General features: G+C 36.7%; 1 protein-coding gene across 5 annotated transcripts in view; it reads left to right on the top strand.

Annotated features, from left to right (window-relative positions):
- Positions 1–18,884, top strand: part of LOC149565332 (MBOAT (membrane bound O-acyl transferase) family protein) — a 221,210-nt gene that overhangs the window by 176,223 nt on the left and 26,103 nt on the right. For 4 of the 5 annotated variants that reach the window (XM_089818853.1, XM_089818854.1, XM_089818852.1 and 1 more), the window contains exon 16: positions 15,291–15,368. The exons of the other annotated variant lie outside the window; for it this stretch is intronic. In XM_089818853.1, coding sequence (XP_089674979.1) covers positions 15,291–15,368 — 78 coding nt within the window. The remainder of the gene's footprint in view (positions 1–15,290; positions 15,369–18,884) is intronic. 5 annotated transcript variants of the gene reach the window in all.

The following is an 18,884-nucleotide window of genomic DNA, read 5'->3' as shown; positions in this document are numbered from 1 at the left end:
AGTCCTGGTGCTTCACCTCTGTGAGCATCACCTAGATCCAATGCATGCTAAGTGTTCCATTTATTCTCATGAGAGATGGATTCTTGTGAATCACTACTCATGAAACATGGGTCAATGAGTTGGACTGAAAAGCTACAAAGTTAATTCCTTATAGCAATATCACAATTTGATTTACTATGAAAAATATCTCCTACTTATCAATTGATGAGCTTAAGGGGCTTTCTAATGAATGGTTCATAAGGAACAACACTTGGTGAAGGTTTTGCAAATGGGATTGCAAGCAAAGTGGGTTTAGCTATGTAGGAAACTCCATAGTTAAGCACGTTGAAGCTGGAGTAGTACTGGGATGGTTGACCTCGCAGGAAGTCCTGGTGCTTCACCTCTGTGAGCATCACCTAGATCCAATGAGTGCTAAGTGTTTCGTTTATTCTCATGAGGGATGGATTTTTGTGAATCACTACTCATGAAAGATGGGTCAATGAGTTTGACTCAAAAGCTACATGGTAAATCCTGATAGCAATATCACAATTTGAGTTACTATGTAAAATTTCTCCTACTTATCAATTGATGAGCTTGACAGGATTTCTAATGAATGGTTCATAAGGCACAACAATTGGTGAAGGTTTTGCAAATGGGGTTGCAAGTAGAGTAGGCTTAACCATGGAGGAAACTCCTTAGTTAAGCGCTCTCAAGCTAGAGTAGTACTAGGATGGGTGACCTCCCGAGAAGTCTTGGTGCTTCACCTCTTTGAGCATCACCTAGATCAAATGAGTGCGAAGTGTTCCATTATTTTTATGAGAGATGGATTCTTGTGAATCACTACTCATGAAACATGGGTCAATGAGTTGGACTCAAAAGCTACAAAGTTAATTCCTTAAAGCAATATCACAATTTGATTTACTATGAAAAATATCTCCTACTTATCAATTGATGAGCTTAAGGGGCTTTCTAATGAATGGTTCATAAGGAACAACACTTGGTGAAGGTTTTGCAAATGGGATTGGAAGCAGAGTGGGTTTAACTATGTAGGAAACTCCATAGTTAAGCGCGCTGAAGCTAGAGTAGTACTGGGATGGTTGACCTCCGAGGAAGTCTTGGTGCTTCACCTCTGTGAGCATCATCTAGATCCAATAACTGCTCAGTGCTCCATTTATTCTCATGAGAGATGGATTCTTGTGAATCACTACTCATGAAACATGGGTCAATGAGTTTAACTCAAAAGCTACATAGTTAAATCTTGATAGCAATATCACAATTTGACTTACTATGGAAAATATTTCCTACTTATCAATCATTATTTTTATTTTTTATTTCTAATTTTCATTGCTTTCTCTCTCCTCAGTTTTTAAATATATATTTTCTTTTTTGAGGAGAGGTAGGATGGTTTTGGCGGTTAACAAAGAATTATAGTTTGTTGGGGAAATTTCAGAAGATGTGAAATTTCCATCGTAGTGGAAAATAGCAAAGTTTTGAAATTTCCACCAGACATGGTATTCCTAAAATTCCTCATTTGAACACTCATTTTTGAGTCCTTGCTCTATCCTTAATCATGGTGTTAGCCTTATGCCATAAATCTGCCTTTTAATGCCTTAGAAGATGGCAAAACTTGGGGGACTTAAAGTGGGGAAATTTCAGAAGGTGTGAAATTTCCATTGGTAGAAAACTTTTAACTTGCAAAATTTCCACTCAATAGAAAATCCTTTCGAAAAATTATCAATTTCTTCCCCTCATCATTTAAAAATGGCAATGCTTGAGTTGCTAGCAAATAAAAGGCTTGAGTCTTGAGATTTTTGGAAGGAATGAGGGGGGATATTTCGTAAGATCCAAAATTTTTACCATAAGCGAGTTTTCGAAAGATCCAAACTTCCCACAAAAGGAGAGATTTTGAAAGATCCAAAATTCCCACAAAAGGGGAGATTTCGGAAGATCCGAAATTTCCACCAAAGGGAAGATTTTGGAAGATGTGAGATTTCCAGAAAAGAGGAGACTTTAGAAGATTTGAAATTTCCACCAAGACTTGGTTCTCTCACAAACTTTGCCCCCTTTCCAACATAGAAACCCATCTCTATCGAACCAAAAAAATTTCACCTTCCACTTGGACTTAGACCACAAAAATTCCTTTAAGTGACATCATCGCACAAACTTCGGGCAAAAAATGCTTCCTAGTGAGCCAAAACTCCTCAAACTCATCCGAAACTTGGAGAATTGAAAGAAATGTTGCCAACCAAAACCGCCTAAGACAACTACTACTTGCAAAAGCAAAAAGAGGGGGACCCCATTTGCAATAGGATGATGGTGTGGAAACCACACAACACCTACCATTGTCGATTTCTCCTTTTGACTTAAAGTTTGAAACAACCTGACAGTTTTGTTTCTTTCATGCCGGTGCACTACCAATATCCAAATACCGCCAATAAAATACGAGGCTCACCAAGTGCCAAAGTACCTTTTGATTTCACTTCCAATTTGGTAGGCGAAATCTGGACATGGGTAGCAACCAAATACAACCCAATAGTGTAATGTGGCATATAGAAGATCTTGTGCTGAAGCATGAGATATTCATGCATCCACTTTTCTAATAGGGTTGCCCAACCATACATAATACCATTCCTGAGACTGTTCAGGAGAAGGATCTGCGAAAGGGAAATATCGGTTGCTCTAATTGAACTAGTAAACCTCCTCTTCACTACATCTATAAGCTAGTGCCACTCTCCTACTACGATAAATGATTTCTTCAGTTCACAACTCTTGAAGCATTCACTACTAAACCCATATCCACTTGTGTGAGGTTTCTTGAGACTAGTTTTCTCAAATGCGTTTTTTCTTCTCAAGTCATTTTCTTTGCCTTCAACTTTATTTTCTTCCAATTTCTTCTAGGAATACCAAACACTTGTGAATTCAGCTGCTGTGAACGAAACCTGCAGGTTGTACCATATACTCGAAGGTGCTGGTGTGTCTCAATTTGTTAAAGGAATCAACAAGCATGCAAAGGGCACCTACGTAGTTGTGTATACAAAATAGCGTTTGCATGGCCCAATGTACTTCAGCTTGCTTTGTGTTGTTCCATCAAATCCATGTCTAATGTCTCCTATCACCATTTCTTCCAATCTATCCCATTCAATTCTTCAAATACCACATTTTGTGCTATGATGTCCTCCTTCTGCATGTGAGATTGCCCTAGCACCTTCGGTTTCACCTTCTTCTTCCCCAAACTCTTACTCTTGAGGGCAAAACTTTTTCTGCTTTGTTCATGTCTGAAGAACTACTTGATGATGACTACTGTAACAGTTTTTTCCTGTCTTTCTTCTTTGCTGGCTCCATCAATAACTGATTATGGTGTCACTTTTGTGCAATTTGAGATGAAATCAGCTAGGGCATTGCCTGCCTTGCTACATAATGACCTTCTTTCTCTTACTCCCACTTGTTCCTTTTATTGGCTACGACTCTAGTTACTTAATCTTGAAACTTTTCCCTCCTATGTGTAAGTTGACCATAATGCCACTCTTCACCATCAATGTTTCCCTTACAAAGTCAGTCTTAGCAGGATAAAAGTCTCTTGTACCAACCAGTTATGGGCAGGACCGAACTTTCTATAGCTTCTCTGCATAGTGAGGCATGGTTCTTCTTCGTGGTCCACCCTTTGTAATAACCCCAACCGGTTATAACTTCATCAAACAACAAATTCTTCTCTAATTCAGTCATTTGACATTTCGTCAAACCATTTGCAAGCAAGCTCTGGTACGACTGTAATATCCTGTGCAATTCTGATTTTTATTTCCAGATTGCTAACCTGATAATTTTCTCAAACACTTTGTACACAAGGGATATATATATATATATATATATATAGATGCCAAAATTTAATTGATATGCTAGCACAACTCCAAACAACCAAGAACAAATGTTTTGGTATTTTTTAGAAACATAGAGCATTGACTATAAATGAGAAAATATGCATCTACATCAATATGACATTAGGGCAACAAATTCTGATGTAAAACTCTGATATAAATCAGATTACAAATGATTTCTAAATTCTTACACATGCCCAAAAATATTCAAATCTATCCTCCATGCAACACAAATGAAATAGATAGGAACCTGGAAAACTGCTCAAGAAAATCTGGATTTTTACTATAGCGAGTTCTTGTAGCAACAACGATATTGTAGAGAATTATCGTAGCAAATCACTGTAGCGACGACACTATAGCAGCGTTACTGTAGCAGCAATACTGTAGCAATATGCAACTTATTCCTTCAATCTTACTCCGTGAATTTGGCCCTAGGCCACAAATTTGACACAATGAAAATACTGATTTGTCTTCTCCAACAACTGCAGCCCCTTGAAGGATCTTCCACCAATATGCTCGAATGGAACACCTCTATGATGTCCTCCCAATACCAAATTTACTAGGTATTTCACCAGCTCAAACGGAGGCACACAAAAGAACCCCGTTCTCTAGTGGCAAATGTTGAAACCCTTGGCTCCACACAACTCATCAAATGTAAATGACAATCGGATGATAAGAAAAGAGCCTCTCATGCCCTTTTATTCTTTCCTTGTGGGAACTTACATACTTTTCTCCCCAATGTGGGATAAAACTTAAAAGATATTCTTATATTTTCACTTTATTATAATATTATAATATGAAATTATAATATTATAATATGAAATTATAATATTATAATATGAAATTATAATATTTTCACATTATTATAATATGAAATTATGCCCCATCATAAAGTACCAATCCCCAATAAAACCCTCTAACCACCTTATTAGCCTTGAGGATCACAATAATAGGCTAATCCATAAAATTCTAATGCTGGCTAAAAGTGGGGACATTATAGTCCTTCCTCCTCGAGATTGCTTGCCCTCAAGCAATCCGACAACACAGTGAACTCCAACCTCCACTTGAATCCCAAATGATGTAGTACGTGACACCCCTGTCAACATCATCAGGACCAACAACATACCACTAACATCATCAGGACCAACAACATCTTGGTCCCCACCCATATAATATATACTGGACTAGAATCTTGATTAACAATCCCTTGAAGAGACGTAGCTACAAGAGAACCATATGCACTCATGCAAATTGTATCAACAATAGGTGTAGCCACGTCAAAATCTGCGGACACAGGAACATCACCAACTACCGCAACACGAAACTGAATCTTTACAAATGGTGAAAGCTGAGCCCAACTCCACTCAGGTAAGTGATCAACATCAACCTCAAACAACATATTGTCATAAGACAATGTTGCATCCATGTCGAACATAGGACTATCCATGAAGTGAACATCAACACTTTGTTGATCGATAGTATAACATCATCAACAATGACAAGTGTTCTATCATTAGAGCACACATCTACAATTGCATGCATACTGCTAGACTCCTCGTTGGATGGCTCAATCGACATAGAAGTGGCTGTTGATATGACGGTATCCTTGCATGCTCCAAATACATAATCCGGGGAACTCATCCCAACAATTGCATCATCTGACTTGACTTGACATGAATTCGCATCACATTCCACCCCAATTGTGCCCAACTCATGCAATGTCTCATAAGAAATGCCCCGCAAATCCGAAGTCGCAATTGAATCGCCACATTTTGCTCTTCAAAAAAGCAATATCATGCTCTGGTCAAATCTCGGATTTGAAATCAGTTGGGTCATCCATTTGTGATTTTGATTCATCTCATTCACTAGCACATCCAACCCTGTATCTCAGAATCTCCATCCCTTGGCTAAGAAGTACGCCCTCTGTAGGTATGATGAATACCAAACGTTCTGTCACCAACCATAACGATGAAAACCAAGTCCTCTACCTGTGGGACAAAAGAAAAGTGATGAGCACTCCTCACAGTGTAATGCCGATAAAAACTCCCAATCTCTATCAAGGGCTCATCATCATGAAATTGGGAATCAAAAGATGGCTCCAATCTCTGACTTTGTACTATTGGTCGAGCAGGATCTTGGGCAACCCTCTCAGAAAACCCAACCACAAAGTCCCTATTGGGAAGCATTGTAGCCAATGTCTCTACAATCTTCCTCAGCAATCGTCATATAGTGCAAGAGCCCTAAATGAGAGTACTCTCAGATATACTATATGAAACCTCCCGCAAATCCGAGCTCTCCAACAAATATTCCATGAATGACTCAATACAGTAGAAATTATATGTGGAAGCATCAATCTGCTCCCCTGCAATCCAAAGTTCATCCCTCTTAAAATGTGACAATGTCAGCTGTCCAATGCTACAAACTGTATGAAAGGAAAAAATAGATTCACTTCCAATAGAAGGAAGCAAATCACCATGAGAGCTTGTCTCCAGTGATGCTCTCACCTCCTCTATACATACTACACTCATATCCTGAACGAATGTGTTCGCCACATCATCACTATCCCTCATCCTGAACCATAGAAGCAAATTTATCACCAACCACAATATGTAACTAAATAGGGTTTGGGGTTGGTGTTGACTGTACCCGGTCTAACTCCATAGTAACCTCATACAACTGTGATCGTGACTCCTGAAGAGCCAATTGAGTATACTGATACTGAACAGAGTCTACAGTCACCTCAAGCTCCTGGGTGAGCTCAATCACCTCCTCCTCCCCTAACAATGTCTCATAGCAGGTAACTATGCTTCAAGATCCTGACAGCCTCTCGAAGTGCATGAACCTCTGCTAGAGAAAGAGTACTATCACCATGCTCATCAAACATAGGAGCACCCGAACTAGATGTAGCTAGCATCTGACGGATAGCATCATAATGCTTAAGAGCTAAAGAAATGTTACTATCACTCACCTTCAACTAACAAGTCACATGATGCCTCTGTAATCCTTGACTCCTATGCTAGCTCTCTATTAGAACTCTCCACCACAAGATCACTCATACGTGTGTTATCTTCCTCGCACAATTCTGCATCCGACATACAACTACCATGTACCTCAACCAACTCCTCATTTGAAGAAATGGAAGCCCTTGCTGTATCAATCTCCTCACATGTCTCAGCTTCTTCCTCAATAGTAAGATCCTATAAGAATCGATCCTGGGACTCATCCAAAACCTCCTCAGGGTCATCACCTAATATCTGACAAGGGGTGTCATACCCAGTGCATCTCATAGCATCATCAAATCGATCATCAAATGTGTCCATACTATCTGCATCAATGTCTTCTGACAAAGCCTCAACTGCGGACTCCTGGCTCTACACACATGACTCAACGCTAGGCTGTGAATCAATAATACTAGAGCATAAACCCACATCTACTGACTTTGTTGAAACACCCACATCACCAACATCATAGTTGGGTGACTCTATATGTGCCTCGGTCCCACTTGAGGAATCAACTGCCTCCTGCACTAGAGCAACTCTACGATAGTTGACATATAAGTCTCTAATAACAACTCCCTCCTCAGGAGAGTTTGAACAATTAGTGACAACTACATCAACTATCTCTGAACTGACCGTAGCAACTACTCTAGGAGCATCAACCTGTTGAAGCTCAGTGTTGCTATCCACCAAGGTCACTAACACATCCACATGTCCCTGTGAAATAACTCTATCATCAACATTGTGGATAGGACTAGCTAGTGTTGTATTGAATATAGGTACATTTGTATCATGGACACATATCGGAGAAAACTCAAGCTTCCTTCCCCGCAACCTCGATCTCGGTCTTCTTAAGGCAAAAACCGTATAGCTCACATTGCCCTCTCAACTGCCTTTGGATCCAATAAGCTCTTTGCCAACCTCTGTTGATGAAGCTTAAGTTTCTCCATACTTTCCTGCAAAGCATTCATTTTCGTGCTAACTTCATCATTACTCCATCGACTTCTAGAGCTGCAAGTCCCGATATGTCTATCCATCGCTAGAAAATTCTAGAGTCATGCTCGCACCACATGTAACAACAAATCTGAAAATAAAATAACTTTCCCACTCCACAGAATGACAGGAAACTGCTTTGATACCACTATAATAACCCCAATCGGTTATAACTTTGTCAAACGCCAAATTCTTCTTTAATTTAGTTGTTTGACATTCCGTCGAACACTTTGCAAGCAAGCTCTGGTACCACTGCAATATCCCATGCAATTCTGATTTTTATTTCCAAATTGCTAACCTAATAATTTTGTCAAACACTTTGCACACAAGGATATATATATATATATATATATATATATATATATGCCAAACTTTAATTGATACACTTGCAAAACTCCAAACAACCAACAACAAATGTTTTGGTATTTTTTCGAAACATAGAGCATTGACTATAAATGAGAAAATATGCATCTACATCAATATGACATTAGGGTAACAAATTCTGATGTAAAACTCTGATATAAATCAGATTACAAATGATTTCTAAATTCTTACAGATGCCCAAAAATATTCAAATCTATCCTCCATGCAATACAAATGAAATAGATAGGAACCTAGAAAACTGTTCAAGAAAATCTGGATTTTTACTATAGTGAGTTCCTGTAGCAGCAACGACACTATAGCGAAATATTGTAGCAGATCACTGTAGTGATGACATTGTAGCAGCGTTACTGTAGTGGCATTACTGTAGCAGCGATACTGTAACAGGTTATTGTAGCAATATCCAACTTATTCCTTCAATCTTACTCCACGAATCTGGCCCATGGCCACAAATTTGACACAATGAAAAGACTGATTTGTCTTCTCCAACAACTGCAGACCCTTGAAGGATCTTTCACCAATATGCTCGAATAGAACACCTCTATGATGTCCTCCCAATACCAAATTCACTAGGTATTTCACCAGCTCAAATGGAGGCACACAAAAGAACTCCGTTCTCTAGTGGCAAATGTTGAAACCCTTGGCTCCACACAACTCATCAAATGTAAATGACAATAATTAGATGATAAGAAAAGAGCCTCTCATGCCCTTTTATTCTTTCCTTGTGGGAACTCACTTACTTTTCTCCCCAATGTGGGATAAAAGATATTCTTATATTTTCACTTTATTATAATATGAAATTATGACCCATCATAAAGTACCACCTTATTAGCCTACGAGGATCACAATAATAGGCTAATCCCTAAAATTCTGATGCTGGCAAAAAATGGGGACATTACACCCTTTTTGTTAGCTATCACCCGTAAGGTTATTGTACATGCTGCAGGGATCCATCCCTTATCAATGCTGAGTGTGATAGGTCTTATCATAGGCTAGAACTCACAAATACTTCAGGCTTCTTCACAGTAGGGACTTGGTCTTGTTGGAGGTCTTCAAATGTTTACCTCCATTCTACAAGATTTAGACCTTTGTTTTATTTTGAGTATGGCAGCACACTTATTCCTAACATCAGTCCTCTCTATATGGTCTCAGTCTGTCACTGTTCAGCCTATCAGTTGTTTCCTTCTATGTGGCTTCATATGATGTTTCTACTTCATCGTCAGGTTCATCTTTGCCATGTGGCTTTGTAATTTCTCAGCCTATCAGTTGGTCTCCCGACAATGATACCAAATGTTTACCACGTCGAGTAACAGGTTTAATACTTATAAGAACTGATAGTAATAGAAAATAATGTAATGCAACAGAATTATCAGAGAACTCGCTAGGCCTTCTTTATTAATCTCAGAAAATGGTTACAACCATATATGTTTTAGACTCACAATGTCAACACAACTTCTTAATTCATAATCATGATGATAATTGGATACAAGTACATAGCATATATAGTGCCAAAGGGGTGTGACTACCAAAGCAACCAATCCAAACCACCAACCCAAACTACCTATACCTTTGGACACACTAATCAAATGTTAACTAGTTTTACAGACAACATCCATCATGTTGAGAGACTCAGTGATAAAGTTTTGATTTTCTTCACAATGGGTGTAGCCATTGTGAGTGTCATGTTGAGAATCCATGACTTAAGAATTTGGAAAGAGGTATCTCCTTTCCTAAGAGGGAGTGTTGAAGTTAGGTAGCTGCAGGAGCTATCTGCATACTTGTGATGATTGTTCCTATATGAAATTACCGTCTCTTTCAGCCTTAATGTTTCATGTGCTCATGTGCATACATGAGTGATGTCTATTGACAGACTTAACTATTGTAATTGAAGAGCTACATCAATTGTAACATCACTGTTATTGTGACTGTTGAAGTCTTCGATGATTATTGACTCTTCCGTGTGCTATATCCTGCCGATTATTAAACGAAATGAAGAGTATTCATCTCCTGCTCATGAAATAGTCTATTGTTAGCAACAACAATCAATAAGCCATGTGCCACGATAGTCAAGTTTAAAATGGTTTCATCATTAACATTTGTGGATGAAGACTGTCCTTGCATACAACGGTCTTCTTGGCTTTTTGTGTGACGTATTCTTGCGTCATGCTAGAGTAAATGCTAGTTGGACATTCCTACACAAAGAGAATATGAGTTGGACATCCTACGACAAAGAAATGTGAGTTGGACAAGCCTACGACAGAGTAAATGTCAGTGGAAGCATCATCGTTTCATTGTAACGGAAATTTCCACTCTTGAAACTCAAGAGACATTGGTGTAATTCACATCTTTTGTTCTTAAAGATGCATTCTTGTGAAGTTTTTTTGGGTCTAATATGTGAAGGAAGTGTATTGTATTAATGTGGAGATTCTGCATTCACAAAATGCAGTTGTTAATGTTTATTGAATATAGTGCTGAGTATATTGTGAGTTTTTGGGAGATGATCAGTGTAGTGTATTGTGATTTTTGTGTTGTAAATCTGTAATCTATCATTACCATTCTATGTATTCAGTTTGGAGTGAATACAATTATTCATCTGTGTGAGCTTTTCTTTATACCTGAGACAATATTATTGTAAGAAAATAATGTGGTGATCTTTTAGAGTTTGCAGGCTAACTATTTAAGCTTTGTATCCAGACTATCATTATTATTCAATAAAATATTGTTCTTGATGTGGCTGGTTTTCTCACCCTCAAGTGGAGGACTTTTCCCAGGACAAAATTTTATTTTCTTTGTTCTTGTGTTTAGTAAGATATCTGCTCTCTTTTATGCTATTCTGGTTTATAAATTCAACAAAAAAATTGCTGTAAAGAGATTTCTCTATTTTGGATATCTTTAGTTTGATAAAATATTGGTAAGAGTGAGACTTCTGCAGACCTGGCGCTAGGGTTTTGGAGGGCTTCAGAAGTCACTGATTGAGGCAACTAGGTTTGAAGTTGTTTATTGATGGTATATGATACATTAAACAATGTAGCTAGGGTTCCTTACAGTTAGCTATTCAGAATTACTTAATCTGGAACTGTTATTTGGATATTTGAACTCCTAAATTGAGGTGGCAAGGGCTTCCAATAGAGGTTTTTAATAACTATACGATCTGAAATTGTTTATCAGCTATTTGGACTCCTTTCTTGCGTGCTAATTTCTGGCTATTCTCATTATCACAATTAATTTGCATTGGCAGCTAATGGGTATGTTGGAAATGCATTGTAAATATATTTCTCTATTTTCGATAACTTTAGTTTGATAAAATATTGTACATTCAGTTCAATGATGAATGTGAGGGGTTTCTAAATATTTTGCATAATGGTATTGTTGTGCATTCAAATTGAAGAATCAAACAAACTGAAGCATTACACTCTGCAAACAAGTATTGTGCAAATCACACTGTATACAAGCTGTTTGTTAAAGTGTCATGTTGAAGAATGCAATCAGCAAGAGTGACAACTATTTGACATACTTCCTTCCAAGCTGAATGGCTGAATGAAGTGCAAGAAATTAAGTGCAAATAGAGTAGGATGGTACTTACCATTCAACTTCTCGAAAGAATCATTGTGCTACTTTGAGTTCTTGGAATGAGAGAAAAATTATATTAATATCCATGGGTGACCAAGTAGGTCAGTAAGACTTGAGAGTAAAATTTTATACAATAGAAAATCCTAGGAAGATAACATTCTAGAGAGGCTTAAAGAGGCGAAGAAACCAAGAAAAAAGGTACAACACAGCTGTGGACCACTACCCCATTGGTAGTAAATCAGTACAAATAGTCAAGTAGCCTGAACAAGAGCCTCATAGAGAAGAAGCTGAGTATTAGAGAGATAGGGGCAAGTCTCATCGAATATCTCCATTTAGGCCTAAAATGGAGGAGTTATTGGTGTCATTTTTTATCACTGCAAATGGACCAATATTAAATTTGATAGTGCTCATTGGGGAGTGTCTAAGAATAGGAGGCGAAGCCTGGAGATTCTCAGAAAAAGCAGGTCTCTCTCTCTCAAGAATCACACCTAACATCCAAGGCTGATTTAACTCTTGTGGTAATGAAGAAATTCATAATATGTGTTTGCCCCCAAGCTTTGGGGGGATGGGGGCTGTTGGAGAGGACTATATTTATGTTTCTGTGAAGGAACTGAGCTATGTTGGAAAAAAAACCATATTGCCAATGGGGAAAATTGCAGGGCATTTGAGTAGAAGTGACAAGTTGTGAAAAGTGTCATTTCACAAGTCTATTCACATCAATCTATGAAATAGTAGTCCAGTTGCTGTTTACAGTTGTTGGTCACCTAGATGGGCATGGAAAGGGGTGATCAAACTAAATGCTTGAGGATGGCCTCCCATAGCTAAAAGGCCATATGCTATTGTTTTATATGTCTAAAGAAAGTAGAGAGGTTGCTTGAGTCATTGTAGGATTAGTAGTATCTCGCTTAGACCCCATGGTAAATGGTGCCTCTTAAAATGAAGTGTTCCCTTAGTTCATTGAAAAAGTGGTTATTTTGCATAGCTTTCCATCGTGGTTTTTATGCACAGACCATCAGTTTATAGCTTTATCCTTTATAAGGGGGTTGTCTTGATAAATTTGCATGAGGTGAGGCCTTTCATTGGCTTCATTCAGAGGCTCCTAACTACCACAAATTTTCCTATGACATTGCCATGTTGAAATAAATTTTATAGTTGGGCATTGAATTGGAAAGAAATAGGCCATCAATTAAAAGTATGGAATACATCTACTGGAGATAACGTATCAATCTTCTGTAATGTTCCCCATCTTTTGGGCCCTCAATGGAGTCCTTAGCCTTTCATTCTCCGAAGGCTAAGTGGAGAAATAAATTAAATTAAAGTCAATAAATAAATAAATCTAAAGGTGACTTTATATTAATTTAATTTTCTAGAAGCACAACTAATTATTGTATTGGAAAGTGGGAAGCTTCTAGAGAGTGCATTTTCTAGAAGCACAACTAATAATTGTATTGGAAAGGGGGAAGTTTCTAAAGAGTGCAATTAAATAATATTTTATTTCCTTCTAGAAGGGTGAAGGAAAACAATAAATAGAGGCAAGAGCTTCATTGTTAGGCATCCGATTATTGCCAATTGCATTTGATATGAACTTGGGAGAAGAAACTAAGGGTTTCTGATTTTAGTTAGCTATTGGAGAGAGTCAATTCTTCAGTGTTGCAACAATTTGAGGTGGTGAAATATCGACTGAATTTGGCATTCAAGACAGCTTCATTCTGGAGTTTTATTTGTGCTTAAGTTAAGGAATAACCAAAGGGTTTGAAGAATATTGAAGGACTATCGAGTGCAAACCTGAAGATTCATCTTTAGCATCCATTAGTAATCATTTTTTTCCTTGCTACTATAGTACGCATGAACAATGCCGCGCTATAGTATTTATGCTTGATTTTGATTGCAACTTTCATCTCCATTCTTGGGCATCACCATTATCAGGTTCCTCTTGCAACTATTAGTAGTTAGCATTATAAACTTAGGTATATAATTTTGTTGTTGTAAATGATAACTCAGAATCAGATTTGGCATTGTTGTAGTCATTATTGTAAACCCATTTGTCTTAGCAAATTCATAGCATTGTACATGGAAATGAATTCAATAAAGGAGATATATGTTGCATACCATTTGTTTGACGGAATGTCCATTTAATAGCATATATGATCAGCATAATATTTGTATACCAATTCAAAATGTCAGTTGGCTGTAGTTATGCATTCCATATCTAGTTTCCATGTATATGCATTGTAAATACCAAAAAGAACTGCACTTGCATATTAGTTCATTGTAAGAGGTATTGTAATATCATTTGTGAATATTCTAAATTTCTTAGCATCATCAAACAATCTGAAACACACAAAAAAATCAGAAAAGAGAAAGACAACATACAAGTGTTTGACAATATTCCTTGAGCTAAAATCAGTCAGTTTGGGCAAGGGATATTACAGTGCTATGAGAGCTTATTTGCAAAGTGTTTGACGAAATGTCAAACAACTGAATTATAAAAGATTTCAGTGTTTGACGAAGTTATAACCGGTTGGAGTTATTACATTTTCTTAAATTAGGATTTTGGAGTATTTATTAAATTCTTTGAACAAGTAAGTTCTTCATTTTCATATGTTAAAATACTTTGGTATATGTTTTAAGAGTTTGTGGGGCGTTAAATTTTGTCTTCTTTTATATCCTTAGGTAGTTGTCATCCAAACTTTCCTTGTTCATTTCATTATTCAACATTGACTTGATACTAGCAATTAACTATACTTTTCAAGATTTCATGTAGTTCTGTTGCTTGGATCTTAAGCATAGGAAAATTCTGTTTGTTGATTCCTTCTTATTTAAAGTATTCTTGTGCTGTCTTTAATATGACTCATTGGTCCATCTAATCATTACAAAAATGTATTCCAATAGATTATGGATTTACAGATTAAAACCTTTTGGAATACAAGAAACAAATATGCAAGCTCAATTGTGATCTCACAACTCAAGCAGATCAAAATTGCCAAACCTATCCAGTAGGAACAAATAAATATATTCTAGTTAATGGAACTAAATCATTACTGATAGGTGTAATGAGGAATTATGTAATGTACTAAGTACATGGAAGTTACAAGGCATTTACAAGTTCTGTATACATTTTACGATAAAATGGAAAACTATCTGTGCTGCAACTGCAAAGTGGAAGGTGCAATGAAGCCATATTCAAGCACAGTGATCATGAGTCTCTTTCTTCTATTTAACCCTTTCAGTGTCTCTCAGATCCCTACTAACAATTTATTGGAGAGAAAATGGAATATTTAGGTTTTAGTGCACTAAATTTGTGTGGATATAAGGCTGCAGATAATATATACCTTTTTTTTTATTATGACTCTAAATCTTTTTATTATATCGCATCTCTTATTTTTTAATTTTTTATTAATAATTTTACTGTGGATAATCTTTTGATTGTGGGGTAAAATTTTGATCCATACCAACATCTGTTATCTCTTTAATAGTTTGAGTTTGTGTAATTTGCCAGGTACAAAATTTGTTAAACAAGTTCCTAGTGCGTGAACTAAGTGCAGTTGGTGGTGCTATTACCATATCTTGCCTTATGGTGGGTACTTTAGCTGCTTACATATTTTAAATTTGTCTTTTATATTTTAACAGAACCCTATCTATTATCCTCCCTTGATTCATTAGGTTGCACATATTTACAGAAATGGTGGTCTTGATGAACATTAAGATTCTGTAAGCTATGGTAGGATTTACCGTACCGTAATATTACTTTTGGTTATAGCTTAGGAAGTTTTGGTTAATACATTTGTGTGATAATGGCTGGTTTACAACCACACAAGGGATACTTTGGTATGTTTGATTTTATGTATGTTTGTGTTGAGGGAGGCATGCATCTGTAATGTAGACCTTGGAGCATGTGATCTATCACCTAGAATGCCTAAGAAAGCCCACTAGGACTATAAATGTTTTTTAGATACGTTCTAAGCCATGATTATTATGCATGAGTTATTGGACATTGGTTAAAGAAAATTGGATATTTACCTTATCAACATACCTCCACATTATAGAATATCATTTGAAGAGCAACTAGATGTATTCTACTTTTTTGGAGTGCTTTTAGTTTTACTACCACTGCTCTCTTTTTTCCATGTTATCAAGTCTCCACCAGTGATCTAGGAGAAAGTGACACATTAATCAACTCATGGGGCAACAATGGTATTGTTATTGTTTCTAATTGATTGCTGATTATCTCTGTAAAGTATCTACCTTTAGTCCTCGAGACTTTCAGAACAGTGGCCAATGAACATGAGACAAAACTTTATTCTTATCTGCACTTTAGGTTCTGCTAGACTCTGGGGGTTAACCCTCATTGGAATAATCTAAAATACCGGCCCTTATAGGCTAAGCTATTGATCAAAGCAAAATGTTCTCACAACTTTTATTATGGCCTGAATGACTTCATATCATATTAGCTTGATTCTTAATAACCTATTCACTTCAGCATCTTGAGAACATGGAACGACTTAAACGCATAAAAAGAAAGTAAAATATTGTTTTTATATGTTAGGATTTGAGAATTTAGGTTTTGGATTAGGAATATCCTTTGATGGTGCCTATCTAGGGCTACGGAGTCAGACTACCAATGCAACTGCCTTCTGCTGAGAACAAAACTTCTTACTGAGCAGACTCTAAAAAGTATCACTACCTAACAATGATATGCCCAAGAAGGGGTATAAGTTTCACTTCTACTTGTTGATCCCTCAACACATGAAATATTCTTCTGTCCCTCATTTAAAACATTTTCAATCCATTACTTGCAGCAGGAAACACGATAGATTATATGGCAAATATACACTGATAAGCACAGAAACCCTTGATTTCTTTACATAAAAGGAAAATACATGCATTCAAGCAGATAATTGCAGAGAATACACAAAATGCTTTTCCTATCAGCTTCAATTTGGATAGAAAATTATTGTACTAAGTGTTCCACTTACACAATATTCATTCCACAACATTGAAAATACTTCTCTTCATTGAATATCTCCAAAAAATTATAAAAATTTCTACCAGATCTAGTCCATCTTTCTATTGGAACCTATAATCCTATTAAAACATTACAAGTCCCTTTCTATAGAAAGGTAAAACATGCTGGCTGAGGACCTAGTAACAACATTTTACAATATTTGACATTTCTGATACACAATAGACTTGGGAACTTGTGTCCATTACAATATTTAATTTTGTGTTTCAAACAAATCAAGGATCACATCTTTTGCCAATGAAGAACTCCAGTCCTGATGCTTTGATCGCCTGTATGGGCCAAAAATGTTGGAACACTTAAAAGTTGTCAAAATTAGGTCATCTATCAAGATGGATTTGATTTGACAAAAAATGTGATGTCCCCCGTATCACTAAATAAACTAATATAATAATATTTTATATTTTCGGCCCTGACAATTAATTTAATTATCTCTCTAGCCCATTTTTTACCATTTTGTAAACCATTGAGAGATTATCCAAAGGCGTATATATACCAGCTTGTAGGTTCTAGTAGGCATGTTTTTTGGAAGCTTTATTGTATTGCGAATTCTTGTTGGAGTTTTTCTCTGTCATTGGGAGGTGAAAGACCCTCCCTATTTGGCTCTGCAGCTTCAGTGGGAGTAATTTTTCACCATAATGAGCCCTACCAGCTCACTCTTGACTATGCTGAAGAATAATTCTTTTGTTTTGCAAGTTCTATATTTTCTTGTGTTTTGAGATAAAATTTTTTTTTGCAATTTTCAGAATATATAAATAACAATGCTTTCAAATGCAAGTAAATGATTAAGATTCAAACCTCAACTTTAATTTGCAATTGACCAATTACAAGTATTTACCATGCTCACACATATATGCAAATAACTTAATTATTTAAAGAACCTGGTATAGATAAGAGACGTTGGGAATTTGATGAAGAAATAATTTGGAGCAGATGCTCAAACCCACATCAATGATCAGATTGCAGCCACTTGATGTAAAATGCTGCTAGTGGTTGGAAAGAAACACTTCTGTAGAAGAGACACAGCTTTATATGAATTAGATGCTGCCGTAGACTCAAATGCAGCTCTGTATACTGCAAATGCAGGCTGAGTAACAATGATCACAGCTTGTGTTGGGTATTTCCCCGCTTATTTCAGACCTTCTAAAGGGTGAATTAATACCCCACACTGCCTCCAGGTATAGCAGCGATTCAACAGTACAACCATATGCTCAAATACATACAGATTTCTGAATCCATCTTTAGACAATCACCTTCGAATCTCAGCAGCAAAGCAAGCACAATTCATTGGCATTGAACCGACTCAAAGTTGGACCAAATAAAGATATTTCTTCTCTTCTTGAAGAAATATTCTCAAACCCTCAATCACCCAATGTCATCAAACATTTTTATCACTATTTAACCACAATTAGAGCGTCCGTCTTGAAACACTCACAAAAGATCAAATTCAGAAGTTATTCACTTCCTCAAATGATTGCACAATTGAAGCATCCCTTCTCTCCAATGACTGAAGTCGAAACCCTGGTTTCTTCTAATAAACTACACCAATTTCAAAAGCATAAGCAACATGAATAATGAATTCCTCTGTCACAAAGCATTGCTTTTATAGTAAATAAAGATGACTTCTTCAAGACACCAAATGCAAGTAGCTTCTCTCACACACTTTTCACTAAAGAAGCTTCATCAATACACTTTAATTAGAAGCTCATTTAATAATTTTGAGTTAATAATAAATAAATCCCAAGCTAAAAACTTTATGAAAACACTTTTTACTTAAAATGCTTCTTCAACAGACTTTTCACAAAAAAGCATTGCTGTAATGTCCACAATTTAGTAGGTTCTAGGAGCATGGGTATGTTGGTTCATCATCGCGACCCTTGTGAGCTGACACTTGGTTTTGAGAGTCTTTGTTTGTGCGACTTACTATTTATAGTAAGTCAGGAGAGTGGGTTACTATTTATAGCAGGGCAAAATGGTGATGCCTTGGGTCAGACTATCTCAATTTGTTTATAGAGATTTGACAAGAAGAGCATAATGAAGGTTATTAATTAAGTTTGACTTAATTAAATAAAT

This window comes from Cupressus sempervirens, chromosome 3, assembly GCF_028749045.1.
Source record: "Cupressus sempervirens isolate cs-2001-9-10 chromosome 3, ASM2874904v1, whole genome shotgun sequence".
In the NCBI taxonomy this organism is placed as follows: Eukaryota; Viridiplantae; Streptophyta; class Pinopsida; order Cupressales; family Cupressaceae; genus Cupressus; species Cupressus sempervirens.
The sequence above is the reverse complement of the archived record's forward strand: the minus strand, read 5'-3'. Positions and strand labels throughout refer to the sequence as shown.